The sequence below is a fragment of the Sipha flava genome, unplaced genomic scaffold, assembly GCF_003268045.1.
Source record: "Sipha flava isolate LNK unplaced genomic scaffold, YSA_version1 85_pilon_pilon, whole genome shotgun sequence".
Classification (NCBI taxonomy): Eukaryota; Metazoa; Arthropoda; class Insecta; order Hemiptera; family Aphididae; genus Sipha; species Sipha flava.
Window position 1 is genome coordinate 509395 of NW_020273627.1, and position 15152 is coordinate 524546.

Below are 15152 nucleotides of genomic sequence, written 5' to 3' on the forward strand. Positions count from 1 at the left end.
ATATATATATATTTGTGTAGACGTATAAGCCGTGAACTTTATTGCACTTACATTTAGTTTTTTCGTTTCCGTAAACTTTCAATAGCTTTCTTTTCTTTTCCAGCTTCGTTTTATGCATTTTTTTATACGCATATTTTTTTTTTACTTTTTACCACTTAAGCTCAGACAAATGAACTTATAGAAAACCATATATAGTAAGTGCTCATATTTCCAACGTCATATGTGGTCACAACGAAAGCTATCGTTTGAAAAACATAAAAACTCTCAATTAAAAATTTATTTTTAATATTTTCGTCTGTGGATATTTTTAATTAAAAATAACGGAAAAGCAATTTTTTAATTAGATTATTTACACATAAGAACAGTGGAAATTAATGATTTTAAAGCAAATGAGAAAATAATACTATTTTCATATTATAATAGTAACGATTACATGCACACTATTGTGTGTTTTTGTCAACATCGCAATTAAGTATTATTACTATTTTTTTTTTTCATTTTACTTAAATGAATATTCGTTCTCAAATTCTTTAGCTTATGTTTTATATTTTAAATTTTTATGTCTATTCATACGTAACTTTTTTTATTTTTGAACTGTAATTTCAATCGTACGTTACCTTATTATATTTTACCAAAAAATTGCAAACATATTGTATCGACATTATACAACATAAATTAAAATTAAAATCATTCCAAATAATCAATCAACAATTTTGACGAACAAAATACATGTTAATTGAAAAGGATAACAAAGAACTATTAGAGTCAGTAATATTGTTTGTGTTCGAATTAAAAATAAATCACAAGTTTTTTGACTACGTAATTTTTTTTTTTATTAGACATTAATTATTTTTAACTATCGTCAAATATCAAACAAAACTTGGTTAATGTTATGGAATATAATAATAAAATGTAAATAATTAAATACTTATTAATATGATGATCGACGTAGATCATTAAAAGACTAAATACGATGATATCTTAATAATTAGAGAAATGAAAAAAAAAAAGAACAAAAACAAAATAAACAATTTACGAAATAATAATAAACGCGTAAAAACAATACGCGCGTAAACGATAAGCCTATGGATAATATTTAAATCTTACTGATAAAATTGGCACCGCGTGTTAAAAAATAAACAAAATAACGTCTTAAATAGCTTAAAAATAAAATAATGCAGGCGAGTTGGGGGAAAAAAAACAGAAGCCGGTCGGATACGAATGGCGGAGTACAGCCGATATCGGTATCTCGACGACATATTATACAGTACCGGACCACATGTAAGACGTTATCACACGTTCGAATGGTGTTGAGTTTGTTCGGTCGATCGATTTCCTGTCGAAAAAAAAAAGAACGTTCCGCGCTGCGGCGAAATCGATTTAGCGCACGCGAAAAGCAAAAAAAATATATATGGAAAAAACGGAACGAATAGCAAAAAAAAAAAAATAATAATAATAATAATAATATTTTCGTACACGACTACGGATCTCGGTCCAAATAAATTACTAACTTACGATGTATCGTAATAACTAACAAACACATAACATATGTGTATAAATATAACATAAATACCGTTGTAACAGGTACACGGTGGCGTGCAACGCGAACTAAAACTATTGTTTTTACATCGTCTTGTCGACACGACAAAAAAAAAAAAACCAATGGACAAAAATCAAAAATACAATTTTCCGGTCAAATGGGGGGGGGATGAACGACGGGAAAATGTGAGAAAACGTGCGGCGACTTGGCGCGCGTGTCCGGGACTGGGACAGGCTGGTCCGACGGGGAGACGTTTACAGGAAATCAGTGACGAACACCCGTTTCAGGTCGGGCACGCTGCCACCGTGGCGACCGCGGCCACCGCCGCCGCCGAGTCGTCTGCCCGCGATGCCGCCGAAGCCGCCACGGTGTCTGCCGCCGTGATGATGGTTCTGGTGCTGCGGTTGGACGAAGTCGCGGGGGTAACGACCCGCGGCCGCAGTAGCGTCCGCGGCCGCTTGGGCCGCAACCAGCGAATCGACCGACAGCACGGGCGTGAGTCGCGACTTGGCCCTTCGAGGAGTCGGCGGAGTTGGGGGCAGCGCTGGTTGCGGCGTCGAACCCGAACGCATTTGTCTGTGGTGCTGGTATTGGTTCTGTTGGTATGGCGTCTGGTGGTGATGATGGTGATGATGATGACGATGGTGCTGCTGCTGGTGCTGCTGGTGCTGCTGCGACTGCTGATGGTGTCTGGCACGTCGCGTGGGCGCCCGCTGATACGGCACTCGGCCACCGGCATTGGCCGCCTGCACCCCCGCCGCGACCGTCGGCTGTACGAGGGACGGTCCGCTGTCTGCGGTGACTACCGTAACGCCGCCGCCGGTCGGCCTGTCCGCGGCGGCCGCGAAATACTCGAAGTCGTCGTTGGCCGCCGTGGTGGCCGAGCACACGCTCCGGGCCGACAGCGTGGCGTATTCGCCCTCGTCGTCCTCGTCCACGCAATCGTCGCGGCGCTCGCAGCCGTCGTCCGACGAATCGCCGTCGTCGGCCACCGCAACCGCGGCACCGTCGAGTCCGTCCACACGGCGTCCGACGTCCGCGCCGCAACAGCCGGCGGTACGCCTGTCCTCGTCGCCATCCACCCCACCGCCCATATCGTCGTCGTCGTCATCGTCGTCCTGCGCGTACAACTTTTCGCGGAGCTGTTGCAAATTCTGCGGCAAACGGCTATCGGAAGGCCGGCCACCGCTGCCGCTGGTCGCCATGATGATCGCGTCGTCCAGGCTGTCTACTGGCGTGCACGAATCGTCCGTCATCGTTTTGCAATCGTCCGCGGCGATCGTTGACATGGTCGCCGATGCGGTCACCATGTTGGCGAACCGCAGCGATCGGTGGTGCTGCTGCTGTTGCTGGTGAAGGTGGTGGTGATGGTGTTCGTCGTCGCAGCAATGTCCTGCCGCGGGGTCAGAGGTTGAATGTACGAAGTGTGGAGGTAGTGGTGGCACCAACAGGCCGCTCATCGTCCGCACGCCTGAAACGTCAAAAAACTGTAATTATAATGCACCGTTTTTTAGATAACCGTTAAAAATCTCTCAAAACGACATGAAGAAACCGCCATCGGCTCCGACCTATTGATTCCCAACTGTGTACCCCTACAACCGTTCCATACGATAAGCACACGAAGCTGATGGCGTCGAAGTCTCTATGAAAACTACAAATGAATAAATATTGACCGTTTACGATTAAATGGAAAATCATAAAAACCATGCGTTTATGTATTTAAGATTTCACCGCCGGAAGCAACAACATGGTAACTAATAGTTTCTTGTCCATTAACTACAGCACATATATGCAGTATATAAAGAGTGATTTATTTTCCCCGTCACCGTAAAAAATATCTTCTTAAATACTGCCCAACGTGTTATAATTGACGTTTCTGACAAGGATCATGTTCGCAAGTCGTTTCGAACGGAAGACACGCGTCCGCGAATAGATGAATTATACCGAACAAGTTATGTTCACACTAATGTCTATCGTGATCGGAACGTTTCCACGTAAAAACGTATGACGCAACCCTAACCCTTGCAGATGTGATTCGTAATCAACTATTGTTCCGATTGTTACAACAATAATCTCGCGCTCTCTCAGCGAACGTGTAAAATGCTGACGACGGATTGTGCGCGTTCGCAGCGTAAATCGTTTTTTTCGTTCGGTTTCCGTGACGTATGGAATGGTTTACACCGCGTTAGTACCGGTGGTTAGGTAGTTCGCGGTGACATGATATTCGAATGTCAAAACTGCATGGTACAATTGTTTCGGTTAACCTACGCGATGCGAAACAATAACGCGGAAAACCTACGATTACGCCGAGCTACGATTACGGATTGCGGGTACCAAGGAGCGTAACAATAATATTAACATCCTAAACCGTTCGATTCAGCGAAACCCGAGGGTTCGGGGATGTCTTCCGTCACGCACGGCCCCGGCGTTGTATTTACCCGTAAAATGACGAATATTTTGGTGCAAAAGGGGTCGCGTGGCGGACATTTGTCGCCCGATAAGATACGTAAACATATAACAGCACGTCGGTAGACGAGTCCGATAAAGTTGTTTCGTGTACATCTAAATAAGAGATGTTAGAGATAACAAAGACGTAATATAGGATCGATGTAATCTGATCTTAAAATATACTGTAGGGATGAAGGCTAACACCGTTGGAGTGTGAAAGAAAATAATTTTCGATTGTTCGTGTTTAATGCAATTCATACGGAATCACCATTGGATCATAAAAACGCAATAACTTTTTCAACAATGTCAGTAGTGCGCGATGTAAGGGTTCCGATTTAATGTATACGCGTTAAAATAATACGATATCGACTGCAAACACCAAAAACCAAACTGTTCAGAAGAACCCGAACATCAATTAAATATTACCTTGTTGTACATTAATTTTTTTTCTATGTTATAGAAAAAAAATTGTTTAACATTCATTGAGCTTATCGTTTTATTATTGTGTTTTTGACGTACGGCATTGTACCGTAAACATTCGCCGCGCGTTTATAACAAATTGACTATGAATCAAAGGCCTGAAAAACGCAGTTAAACGGCATCGCGCGACCAACGATTTCCGATTGCAGTTTCGCTGCAGCAGGACGTGGGCTGCAACAAGTGTGTCGAACAACGTTTAGGCCCTATCCCGCTGCTGTCGTGTACAACATCGAAAAAACGTTACACGTACCGCTATACTCTGAAACATCAATCGAACATATTCGTCACGTGTACCGCAGTTGAGTAGAACGACGGGCGACCGAAATTCGTAGTCGCGATGAATTCACTATGAGTAGCGGCTCGTAGTAGTAAATATTCTCGGGAGACTAAATTTAGTGTTTTAACAACTCCAAACAAAAACGAACAAGAATTACACTATTATGGGAAAATTAATTATACTCAATACTTAATTTAATATTTAGTTAATATTTTTAACACTAACATTTTTTTATTAATTAATTCTATTCTCCCCGGCCCCTCCGTCCAACAAGCCAAACCATTACATGTTACGAGTCTCGAACAGTTTCAAAGTCTCCCCTGACGAACCGCCCCTGTTCCCGTTCATCATACGCTGTTATTGCGAACGCGAAGAGAAAAGTCAAAACCGATGCGTTTAACATTATTGGTGTGTGCCGCCGCCGCCGCCGCCGCGCCATCGTGTTACACGCTCGGCGGTGGAATAGCGTTGGACACGGGAACAATTTACTACGAATTATTACAACAATAATAATAATTGTTATTATTATTGCGGCCCGACGGCCCTCGACGTGTTCGAATCGCATCGCGCCATTCATTCGTGTTTCGGACGATTTTTTACTCGTTTTCCCCCCTCGTCATATTTGCGGACGCGGCGAGAACAGTATATTGTTTGTATATCGCTTTTATATATTTGGTGCGCGAAGGACGTGATAATTACGCGTTTTCCCCGCGTACGTATAATGATTACTAAACGGGTACATAAATATAGATCCAGCGTTATTATATATTATTTGTTAAACGTACCAACAAATCTTTTTGTCAGTGTTTTGTAGACCATCTGAGACCAACAGTTTTTAATTCTATGCCGTATGAATTTCAAAGAAAGTGCAACAATGCGTGATACTATTAAAATTAAATACGTAGTGTACAAATATTTGTTTTTGGAATTAGAGAAGAACGTGTAAATTACGTTTTATTATTCTTTGTTTATTGATTTTTGTAACATTTTAATAAGTATATAAACTATATTATATTATGCGTTATGCTTTTACAGTTTTAAAAATGTTTAGTTATATTTTTTATTTAATATATAATTTATATTATCTCATTATATTACATTATCTTATTAGTTTGTCATATTATTAAGTACGCTATGTTATGTATATTATTCAATATTTTCCAACTACAATAACTCCCTCTATTCAACACAAGCATAGCTTAAAGGAGAGAGGTTCATCGAATTTGTAATCTGTATTGTCTATTTTGTTGAAAAAAATACAAAAAATAAATATAATTTATTATGTACGGTAAGTATCTTAATTCCGCTGGTCAGCGGAATTATATGTTATATCGTATTACATGTTTTTCAGATCTTGGATTTCGATCCTATTATTTTGTTATTATTTTTAATGAGTTTGACATAATACTGTTCGAACGACGTGAATGTAATTCTACAGTGCAACAATCAAAAAACTAAACTTATTTAATTTTTTCCGATTATTAAAGTTTAAAGCCATTTTTTAATTATTCGTTTAGATTTTCCATTCGAGTTTTGACCTTTTTACAAAACTTTTTCAAATCAAACCTATTGGAAAAAATGTATTTGTATACTTTTTTTTCGCTTATAATTTATCAACTTTCAAATGCCATTTTAAATGACTATAATAAACAACAATTAATTAATTTAACGTATTTATTTGAGAACGGTTTTGAACGATTACGAGATCCATTAATAATCGTTTCTATTATATTAAGTACTAATATATTAGTGCACCAGTTATACTAATATTTACTCGTCAAGAGTATTATTTACTTGTACTGAGTTTCACTAATGGTCGTGTTCGGGTTAAAAAAGAGATTTTAATGATATGCGTGTACCCTAAACCGACTATAAATTACCGACTTGATTTAAATACGGATTTCACGAGTGCCGAATACAAAAATGCATCCGTACACGCAATGTTGTTATAAATATTTACTATCAGCACGTGGTGTTGCATCGAGGTGATTGAGAAATAAACGCCTACAGAGTGTGATGGTCGTTTATATTTTATTACTTTTAAATATAATCGAACCTAATGGAGAGGAAAAATCCTAATGTAAACATTGCACGAAAGCTTTGTGGAAACGAATGCTTTTGAACGAGGCTGGTGTACAATTTATCACAGAGACGATTTGATGTCGTGAGAGTTACGATTTCGTTCGCTATGGTGAAATGGGGTTTCAGGGCGAAAAAAAATTATAGTATTCTAAGAACATCAATTAGTTTTCGCAGCGCTAATGGACTAGAGTAATGTATATATCATTATTATAATTGTTGAGAATTGAACATTTAAAAAACAAAAAAAAAATTATCATTGAAAATCGAGAAAACGAAAGTTATGACATATTTTAAACTTGACATATTTTATTGTTTTAGCGCTTGCTGAACTATAGAACTATAGAACGTTCACTTTTTTTATTGTAATATAAAAAACTTATAAAATTATCAAAATAAACTTGTCACACAAGATGGATAAAGGTAATATTTCCAAATTTTTTATTCTAGTTTTCTATTTGTGCCGAAAAACTACATATAAACTTAAATGCAACGTTTTAAAAGTACCGTCCTCGTCGAATTTCTTATTTGTAAAGTTGTTTTAGCGTACGATTTCTTGTATAGATTTATTACGGATGACAAAACCAAAATTCAATCGCTCAAAATTTAAAAAAAAATAAAGAGTAAGATATGGTTTGGCACAGTCTTGATCGACCCATCTATAACCGAAACGCATAACGATGGTATCGCGAAATAATAGGACAACGAGAAAACTATTTTTCCGAAACACGCAATAAATATTGAACGTATAACCATGGAGTGGCAATATTCCTGCATATACTAAACATTTCTGATAAATCATTGATACACCACGTCAACTCTTAGAGTAAGGGAAATTCGTTAACTGCATCGTATTCAAACATCTGTACCTATAAAAAAAATCGTAAAACGCTTTTTAAAGAGATAAATCTAAAAGCTGATTTAAGCGAGCTAAGTATCTCAAAAATTATTCTCGTTTCCAATTGACTTCCTCTTTCTCGAAATTATCTATAATACGAGTAACACGCTGTATAAACCTATATAAGTTTTAAAAAAGTTATACTCATCAAACAATTATTTATATTGTGACTTACATGACTTGAACCATTTAATAAATAAAACTTTCAAAATTAAATTCGGAAAACATTATTTGTAAAGTTCAACGTAACTATAAACCCTCTCCCCTCGTTATTTATAATACTGACTATTACTATTATTATTTTATGTTGCTTAATAACTGATTGTTAATCATAATTTACTAAAATAATGTTAAAATCCATATAATTGTCTATCTACTACAATATTTTCGACGAAAATGTACATTTAAATTGTTTTATTTCCACGTATAAATTAATCCCTAAGGATGAGTTCTCCTTTGTTCTATAATTTGTGTCATAGTTTGGTTCACTACAATATTTTCTTTTTAGGGTTTTTTTAGGGTTTGTGTAGTATAAAAATATGATGTTTCGCGCCATATTTTTACCATTATACAGTTTATGAAGAGGTGCCAAAACGTTACACATAGGTCTTTACAGATAAATCATGTTTTTATCGAGCCTATTATCAAAGTCATACGAGCGCAGACTCCATTTATTTTTGATCCATCTAATATACCATGTACCAGTAACAACTTAAAGGGGGTGTGTTCAAATCACGTGAATTGGAAATAATTCATCACAGTGATCAGTTATTCAGCTATTCATGTATTGTAGATTTATCAAGTGAACACAAACGTTTCGAAAACTATTAAATTATTATAAAATATTCACAGAAATATAAAAACTTATTTTACATATTTTACATCACTTCAATTGAATAATTAAAAATTAAAAAAATGTTTTGAGGGCAGTGTAAAAAAACCATTACACGTGATCTGCGGGGAAAAAAGTTCGAATCGTCACTAGTAAGTACGACGTACCTATTTATATTTTATATTTATTTGTACCTATATAATAATATTATTCCTACGAGCTACAGTTATGATTTAATAATAAATATAGTGTATTAGCCATGGGGTTTTTTGGTGATTAATTCTATACATTTAACTACAACAATTAGACGATTGATTAAATGTAAATTTATATAATCACCATTTTGTAGAAAATCAAATTTAAATTGATTTTATGTTAAAAATATATAGTATGATATTTTTAACCGTTCGGTGTATACCTACGTTTCAATAACTGTAAAAAATTATTTATAGAAAATAAAGGAAATATTTCGTGTTTTATTATTTTTTTCGGAATAATATTAATATACCAGAAATTATCTAAATATATTTTTTGTAGACCATAATAAGATCTACAATTAATGTTCTATACAATTCTACACTATATGTAATAGTTTGTACAAAATATGTTAAAATTTCCTATTTTTTCCTATTTTCACTAGTTTAATAAAAATTCATACTTAATGAGGAACCTCAAGATATCAATATATTTATTCTTAACTTAACACACTTTTTTTGATGTATATACACATATTTTAAGAGCTAATAAAAGTTTGATTTGAAAAAATTAAATCATTCCACCGTTAGATTATAATTTTAACATACTACGTACAACAATTTACATAAACGCGCAATGAACGTTTTTGAACGCAATGAATTTTAGTTCTTCCACGGCAGCACGATGCGTTACATTCCGTCGTGTTTCGTATTGACACGCGACTGCGAATACTATAATTTATTATAATATCAGTACTTGCTGCAGCATATCACTGGACGAAACTACGACGGACGTCGTGAAACTCATGTTGTCCACAACACAATAACGCTACGATGACGACCAACAACGTGCGAGTGAAAGATGAGAGTGGGCCGTGAACAGTTATAATAACAATTTAAACATAAACATATTCATATGGTTGCAGATTTGCGGACCGTAGTGATGGGTGAATCAATCTTTTTAATCAATTTAAAAAGGAATAAAAATATCGATCCAAAAACAGATCGGTAGCAAAAAATCTCTTAAAAATCCATTCACTTTAAATGATGTTTTTTTTTTTCAATCACTCTTTGCAGATTTTCCTGATATGAAATGTGTAATAACTTTTAGTAATGGCCGATTCTTGAAAGTAAATCGATTTATATGGCAATGAAAAGTTCGTGATAAGAACAAACGGAAGTGTCAGCATCGTGAAAAGATCCGAAATCGAATCAAAAATGGATAGTGAATCGATTCGCAAAAAATATCGTGTCAACGATTCGGTTCATGAAAACGAATCGATTCACATAAAAAATCGGATTAACGATTCGAATCGATCTTCACAAAAATTAATCGATCTTTTAAAATATCGGGTCGTAGAGAAGATTCAAAAAATCGATTGATCGCATGAAAAAGATCGACTAAAATTGCGTTTGTTCATGGCGTTGCTGAGATCTCGTACTTTAAGACTACAGACGGCTTGCGCGCGTGTCAAGAGGGGTCACTGGAAACCAAGCGGTTTTTCGGGTAACGAATATGCGACACAGATAGGTACATGCAGCTCGACGACTCGTTTCCAAGACCCCCTGAAGCCATCGCCGAACTTGTGACCACGTTTCACGGGTACGACAAGGCGTCGTTAGACAAACCGGTCCCATCTCTCTCTCTCTCTCTCTCTCAGGTCCGTCTCCTCTCGCAGAAAAAGAAAACTTAACACGTGTACAGTAATAATAATGATACGCTACGCGCGTGATAGCCGCGGAAACACGTGGAGTCACTTTACATACGTATTTGGTTATACGCTTGGAGGTTGACCGTCACCGGTTCTAATAACACCGCACAACAGCCTTCCCCAAAACGAAATCTCGACATAGTTTTCGTTTTCCATTGCACTACGAATAACGCGCGCGCTGTGTATTCGAGTGTACAACGATAAAAAAAAAAAATCTATTCGAAATGTTATTGTTAACGAGAAGCTAAAGTATCGGAAACGACAGCGTATGGTGACGTGTCCGTTGTACAGGTGTATGTTGCGACATGTCCGTTGCGTTGTCGTTGGCTTTTCATCGCGAGAAATTTCCGAAGGAAACGAGAAAACACACGTTACGCTCGTAATAACGTACTGGTGGCGAACTGTCCGCTAACGCTATTGTCGCGCGTACCTGTTCATAAAAATGTGTCGGATTTTTTTTTATTATTATTATTATTGTTAATTTTTATCTTTTTTTTATTCGAGAAATTTCGCATGCACACGTCGTCCGTCCGACGCGCGTACATTATGTATTCTCGTTGTTATACATTATGTACGAGAACCGCACCAGCCGGCACTATATTCTGGTAATAATAACAACAAAAACGTACGGTTGCGAGGCGCATTCCATCGCGTGTACGCGCGCGTAACATATTATATTGTATTCGAGAAAGTCTCGCAGATGCGCGGGATTTGGCAAACTACTGCGTTCGGTGCATACGAACGCGAAGGTTTTTACGACCGAACGGGTTATGACGGTCGAACGGACATGACCGGAGGTGCGCATAATGCAAATATCCACCGCGGTCTAATCCTGTGTTGTAATTACGATTGGCATGTCCCAACTGAATGCCTGACTCAGAAACTATCGATTCTATGGAAATATTCGAAAAAATATTCAGTATTTCCACTTTCGATAAATATCGACTGTTGATATTACTTTTATCATTAAATAATATATTAATAAATAGGTATAATATGTATAGTAGTACAGTCGTACGTTGAAGGATTGTTGGGGCTTTGAATAATTTTTTACCTTACAATCCTCCTCCCCAATCCCTGAAATTAATTTTAAGATCTGCAAGTTTCGGTAGGTACTTCGGATTACTATCAATTATTCGATAAATAAATATCGAAATGTTCAATAGTTTGTTAAAACATCGAATATAAAAATATATTAAATATATAAATAGTATATATAAATAGTATATATATATACTATATATATGTATTATTTATATTCAATAGTCAAAATCGATAGTGCCCATCTTATTATAATGTCGCGTATGGATACCGAACGCGCACGAAAATTCACTGTCGTTCCGCAAGTATCGGACACGATGTAGTCACACGAAAACGAACCGTCGAAAGTAATCGTCGACCCGGAATACGGATAATACCAGTGCCTAACTTGATAAAACTAAAGAGATGAACTCTGTTTGCTTTAAAAAAAAAGAGCGTCACCAAAACTTGTTAAGCGTTATAATTATAACGTAATAACAGTAGAGGGACGCTAAAGTTTCTGGAAATCAGTTGGGGTACTCCATCCCTTGTGTCCTCTCTCAAATCGAGCACTGGATAATACGCAACATCGTAACGGTTCGCGGGAATAAATATATCACCTTTTTCAACGACAGCGCGTCGCCGCATACTCCGTTCGAGCAGTAAATAACGGACTTCTTAGAGTGCTCAAAGCTTACTAAGACGTGCACGTTGTATGTACGCTAACGCGGTCTCGTATCTTTCACGGAATATTTTCGTTGTTTGAGCGTATATGGAGATAAACGTTTCAACTGCTGCATTATGACTTTACGTTTCATATTTTATTTTTAAACATTTTTTTTGAAGTATAAAAATTAACATGTGGCGCACGGGAAAAAAATTATTTTTACGTTATTAACGGTGACCGGTTTGTTGTTTTCGATTTCGGGCGAACGGAACAATGTATTTTGATATCATTTAACAGTGCCGATACTTATTTAGGATTTTCTTCGGTAAACATATAATCCTCAGCGATAAACGAGAAATTGTTTCTATGCACGCGTACGTATTTATACGAACCTCGTCTGTAATTGTGCAAAACCGGAACTCTGCCGTCCAAGCTGGCGAACAAAGATCCGTTGGTGATGGGAAATCGGACCGTTTCGCCATTACTGGTGCCGCCACTGTTGGAAGACTGGGTAGGCCTTCGGGCGTCTTGCAACGAACCGTTGTACGGCCGGAACTTGCCGTGTAGACCTGCATGCAACGTAAATTATACATAAATTGCAGAAATTATATTATATTAGTTTTAAAAAGATTTTAATAATAATAATATATTTTGTCTAGAAAAAATCTATAAGAATGTATAAAAAAAATATATAATATGTAAAAGTAATTTTATGAGCTAGTAAAAATATTTAAATTACGTAATTAGTATTTTTATATATTTAGTTTTGTGTCGAGGATATCGTTCAGGGGTCAAAAATCATAGAGTTCATTATAATAAACATTTTGTGAAAAATCCTAATTATTTGAGAAGTACAAACTCCAAAAACTACCCTTTTTCGGTACCAGGAGTTTACGAATCTCTCCCAATAAACTTATTGTGTATATTTGTGTATGTGTATGTGTGTGTGGTATGCAAGTGTAACAGTGTTCATTTACAGTAGTATTTTTAACGGATTTAATCGTTTACTTGATCTTTGAGTATACAATGTTATTGACGTTGGCTTGATAATATATATAATATCAATAATATATAAGTATCCTAGCAATCCATCTCCTACCGTCCGATATTCGGTCACTTCGACTGAGTATTTTATATTTATGGGACGAAATACACTCTTTCGCTTCAAGAAAAGTAATTTACTGCGCCGCAGGAGTATAGTGCGTTTTTACACATATATATATATACATACGTATATCATTATTTCCATTTCCGATTTTTCGGTATACAACGGTTACGCTATAAACAATATCAGATATATATATATATATATATATTCATATGTTACACAATTTTTCGAGAATCCGATATTTTATGTTTTACTAGTACATATATTTTTCGTGTGTTATAACTAAAATGCGTTTGTTTAATAATCTTTATTTTTCATAGCTATCGTAATAATATTTTTCTAAAAGTACAATGGTTTAGTTGGGAACACTTCACGAGAAAAAAAATATTGATTACAATGTTTTATTCTTATATATTGAGCAAGGAAATTAAATGTTTACTATAAAATCAATTTAACATCACTTCAACGTAGTCTCTCTTTTTGTGTGCACAACGTATTTCGGGTACATATTTATTTCATCGTAGTTTTCTAGGCAGTTATTCTGAATATTCAAATCGTGTTTTGTTAAAATAACAAAATAATTCAAGATAAACAAATCCTTTTATTTTGACAATTTTATTTTTTGAAAATATTTTACGTTATGATTTTTTTAAGCACGCGAATAATATCTTATAAGAATTTATATTAAAACAAATTACGCTACAAACGGATGTACGTATTTCCATGATTAAATATTAAACAAATATTTATTCCAAACGTCGTTTAAAAAATACTGAATTTAATGTATATGCATCAAAAAGGATGAAAAGTAATGCATGTATAATATTATATTTGATGCACGACATACATGTGAATATGGTATTTTCATGTAATATGTACGTACATAATTTAATCATGTTTTCTATTTTACGTCATCGTTATGTTAATAATACATATAATATAATGTATTAAAATTATATACTCAAAGTATACAAAAAAAAAACAAATATCTAAAAATTATGTAATGATAATACTAATATGTATCAACGTATGTACTTTGAAAACGAGTGAAAATCAAATCAATACGGGAACGATCTGCATAGTCAACTTGTATGTAATGTCATAGTCACATGATATTTACGTGTTTATATTCTACTAGAATCAGTCTTCTAATGGAAACAGATGAATGGATTTCAGCTTTTCTTTCGTCATTTTGTAATGCATAAAAATATAGTATTTATTATTATACATATATGTGTACGTATTGAACGTACTGTATAAGAAAAATAATTTCTTAATTACATTTATTTCCATGGTTCAGAATCCAGTACAAAAGGGAGAGTTCACTGTGACTGGATATAATGTAATCTTATCCTTCGTAGAAACTCCCTTAAGCTCCACAGAGATTTTCAAAAATAATTATTAAACCTTCATAACTGCTCGAACCTTGTTCCGTTCGCCTCGGGATTCGACTTAAACTCGATTCTAACGCGTTGTGATAATGACAATATTTACCTTGAGGTGGTTTTGCTCTTTCGGAAGCGCTTCGCCTGCGGTACAAGTTTGACAATCTTGGCACAAACTGGTCATCGAACAACAGTAATATCACCGGCCAAAGACACGCTTCGGCCAAAGCTGCAAGCATAGGGAAATTTTTGACAACCGGCGCGTAATCGGCAGAAAACACGAACTTTGACGGGATGAAATGTTCCGAAGCCATCAGCACCTGTGTAACATTGGAAGCGTGGTAATTATAAAAATTAAATAATGTTTATATTATAATTACTCTATATACACCAAACCACGTATAATTATTTCCATGCATAATTACGATGGCTGTCGATATACCTTATATACGCGCACGCACATATACACACACACACACACACACACACACACACACACACACACACACACA

The 15152-nt window shown here is 35.9% G+C and overlaps 1 protein-coding gene across 1 annotated transcript in view; it reads right to left on the reverse strand.

Annotated features, from left to right (window-relative positions):
- Window positions 1–1063: 1063 nt before the first annotated feature.
- The window catches only part of LOC112693339, a 58024-nt gene continuing 43935 nt past the window's right edge, over window positions 1064–15152 (reverse strand). Inside the window, exons 3-5 of the mRNA XM_025568340.1 lie at window positions 14750–14960; window positions 12540–12716; window positions 1064–3011 (exon numbers count right to left, since the gene is read on the reverse strand). Coding sequence (XP_025424125.1) covers window positions 1795–3011; window positions 12540–12716; window positions 14750–14960 — 1605 coding nt within the window. The 3' untranslated portion in view covers window positions 1064–1794. The remainder of the gene's footprint in view (window positions 3012–12539; window positions 12717–14749; window positions 14961–15152) is intronic.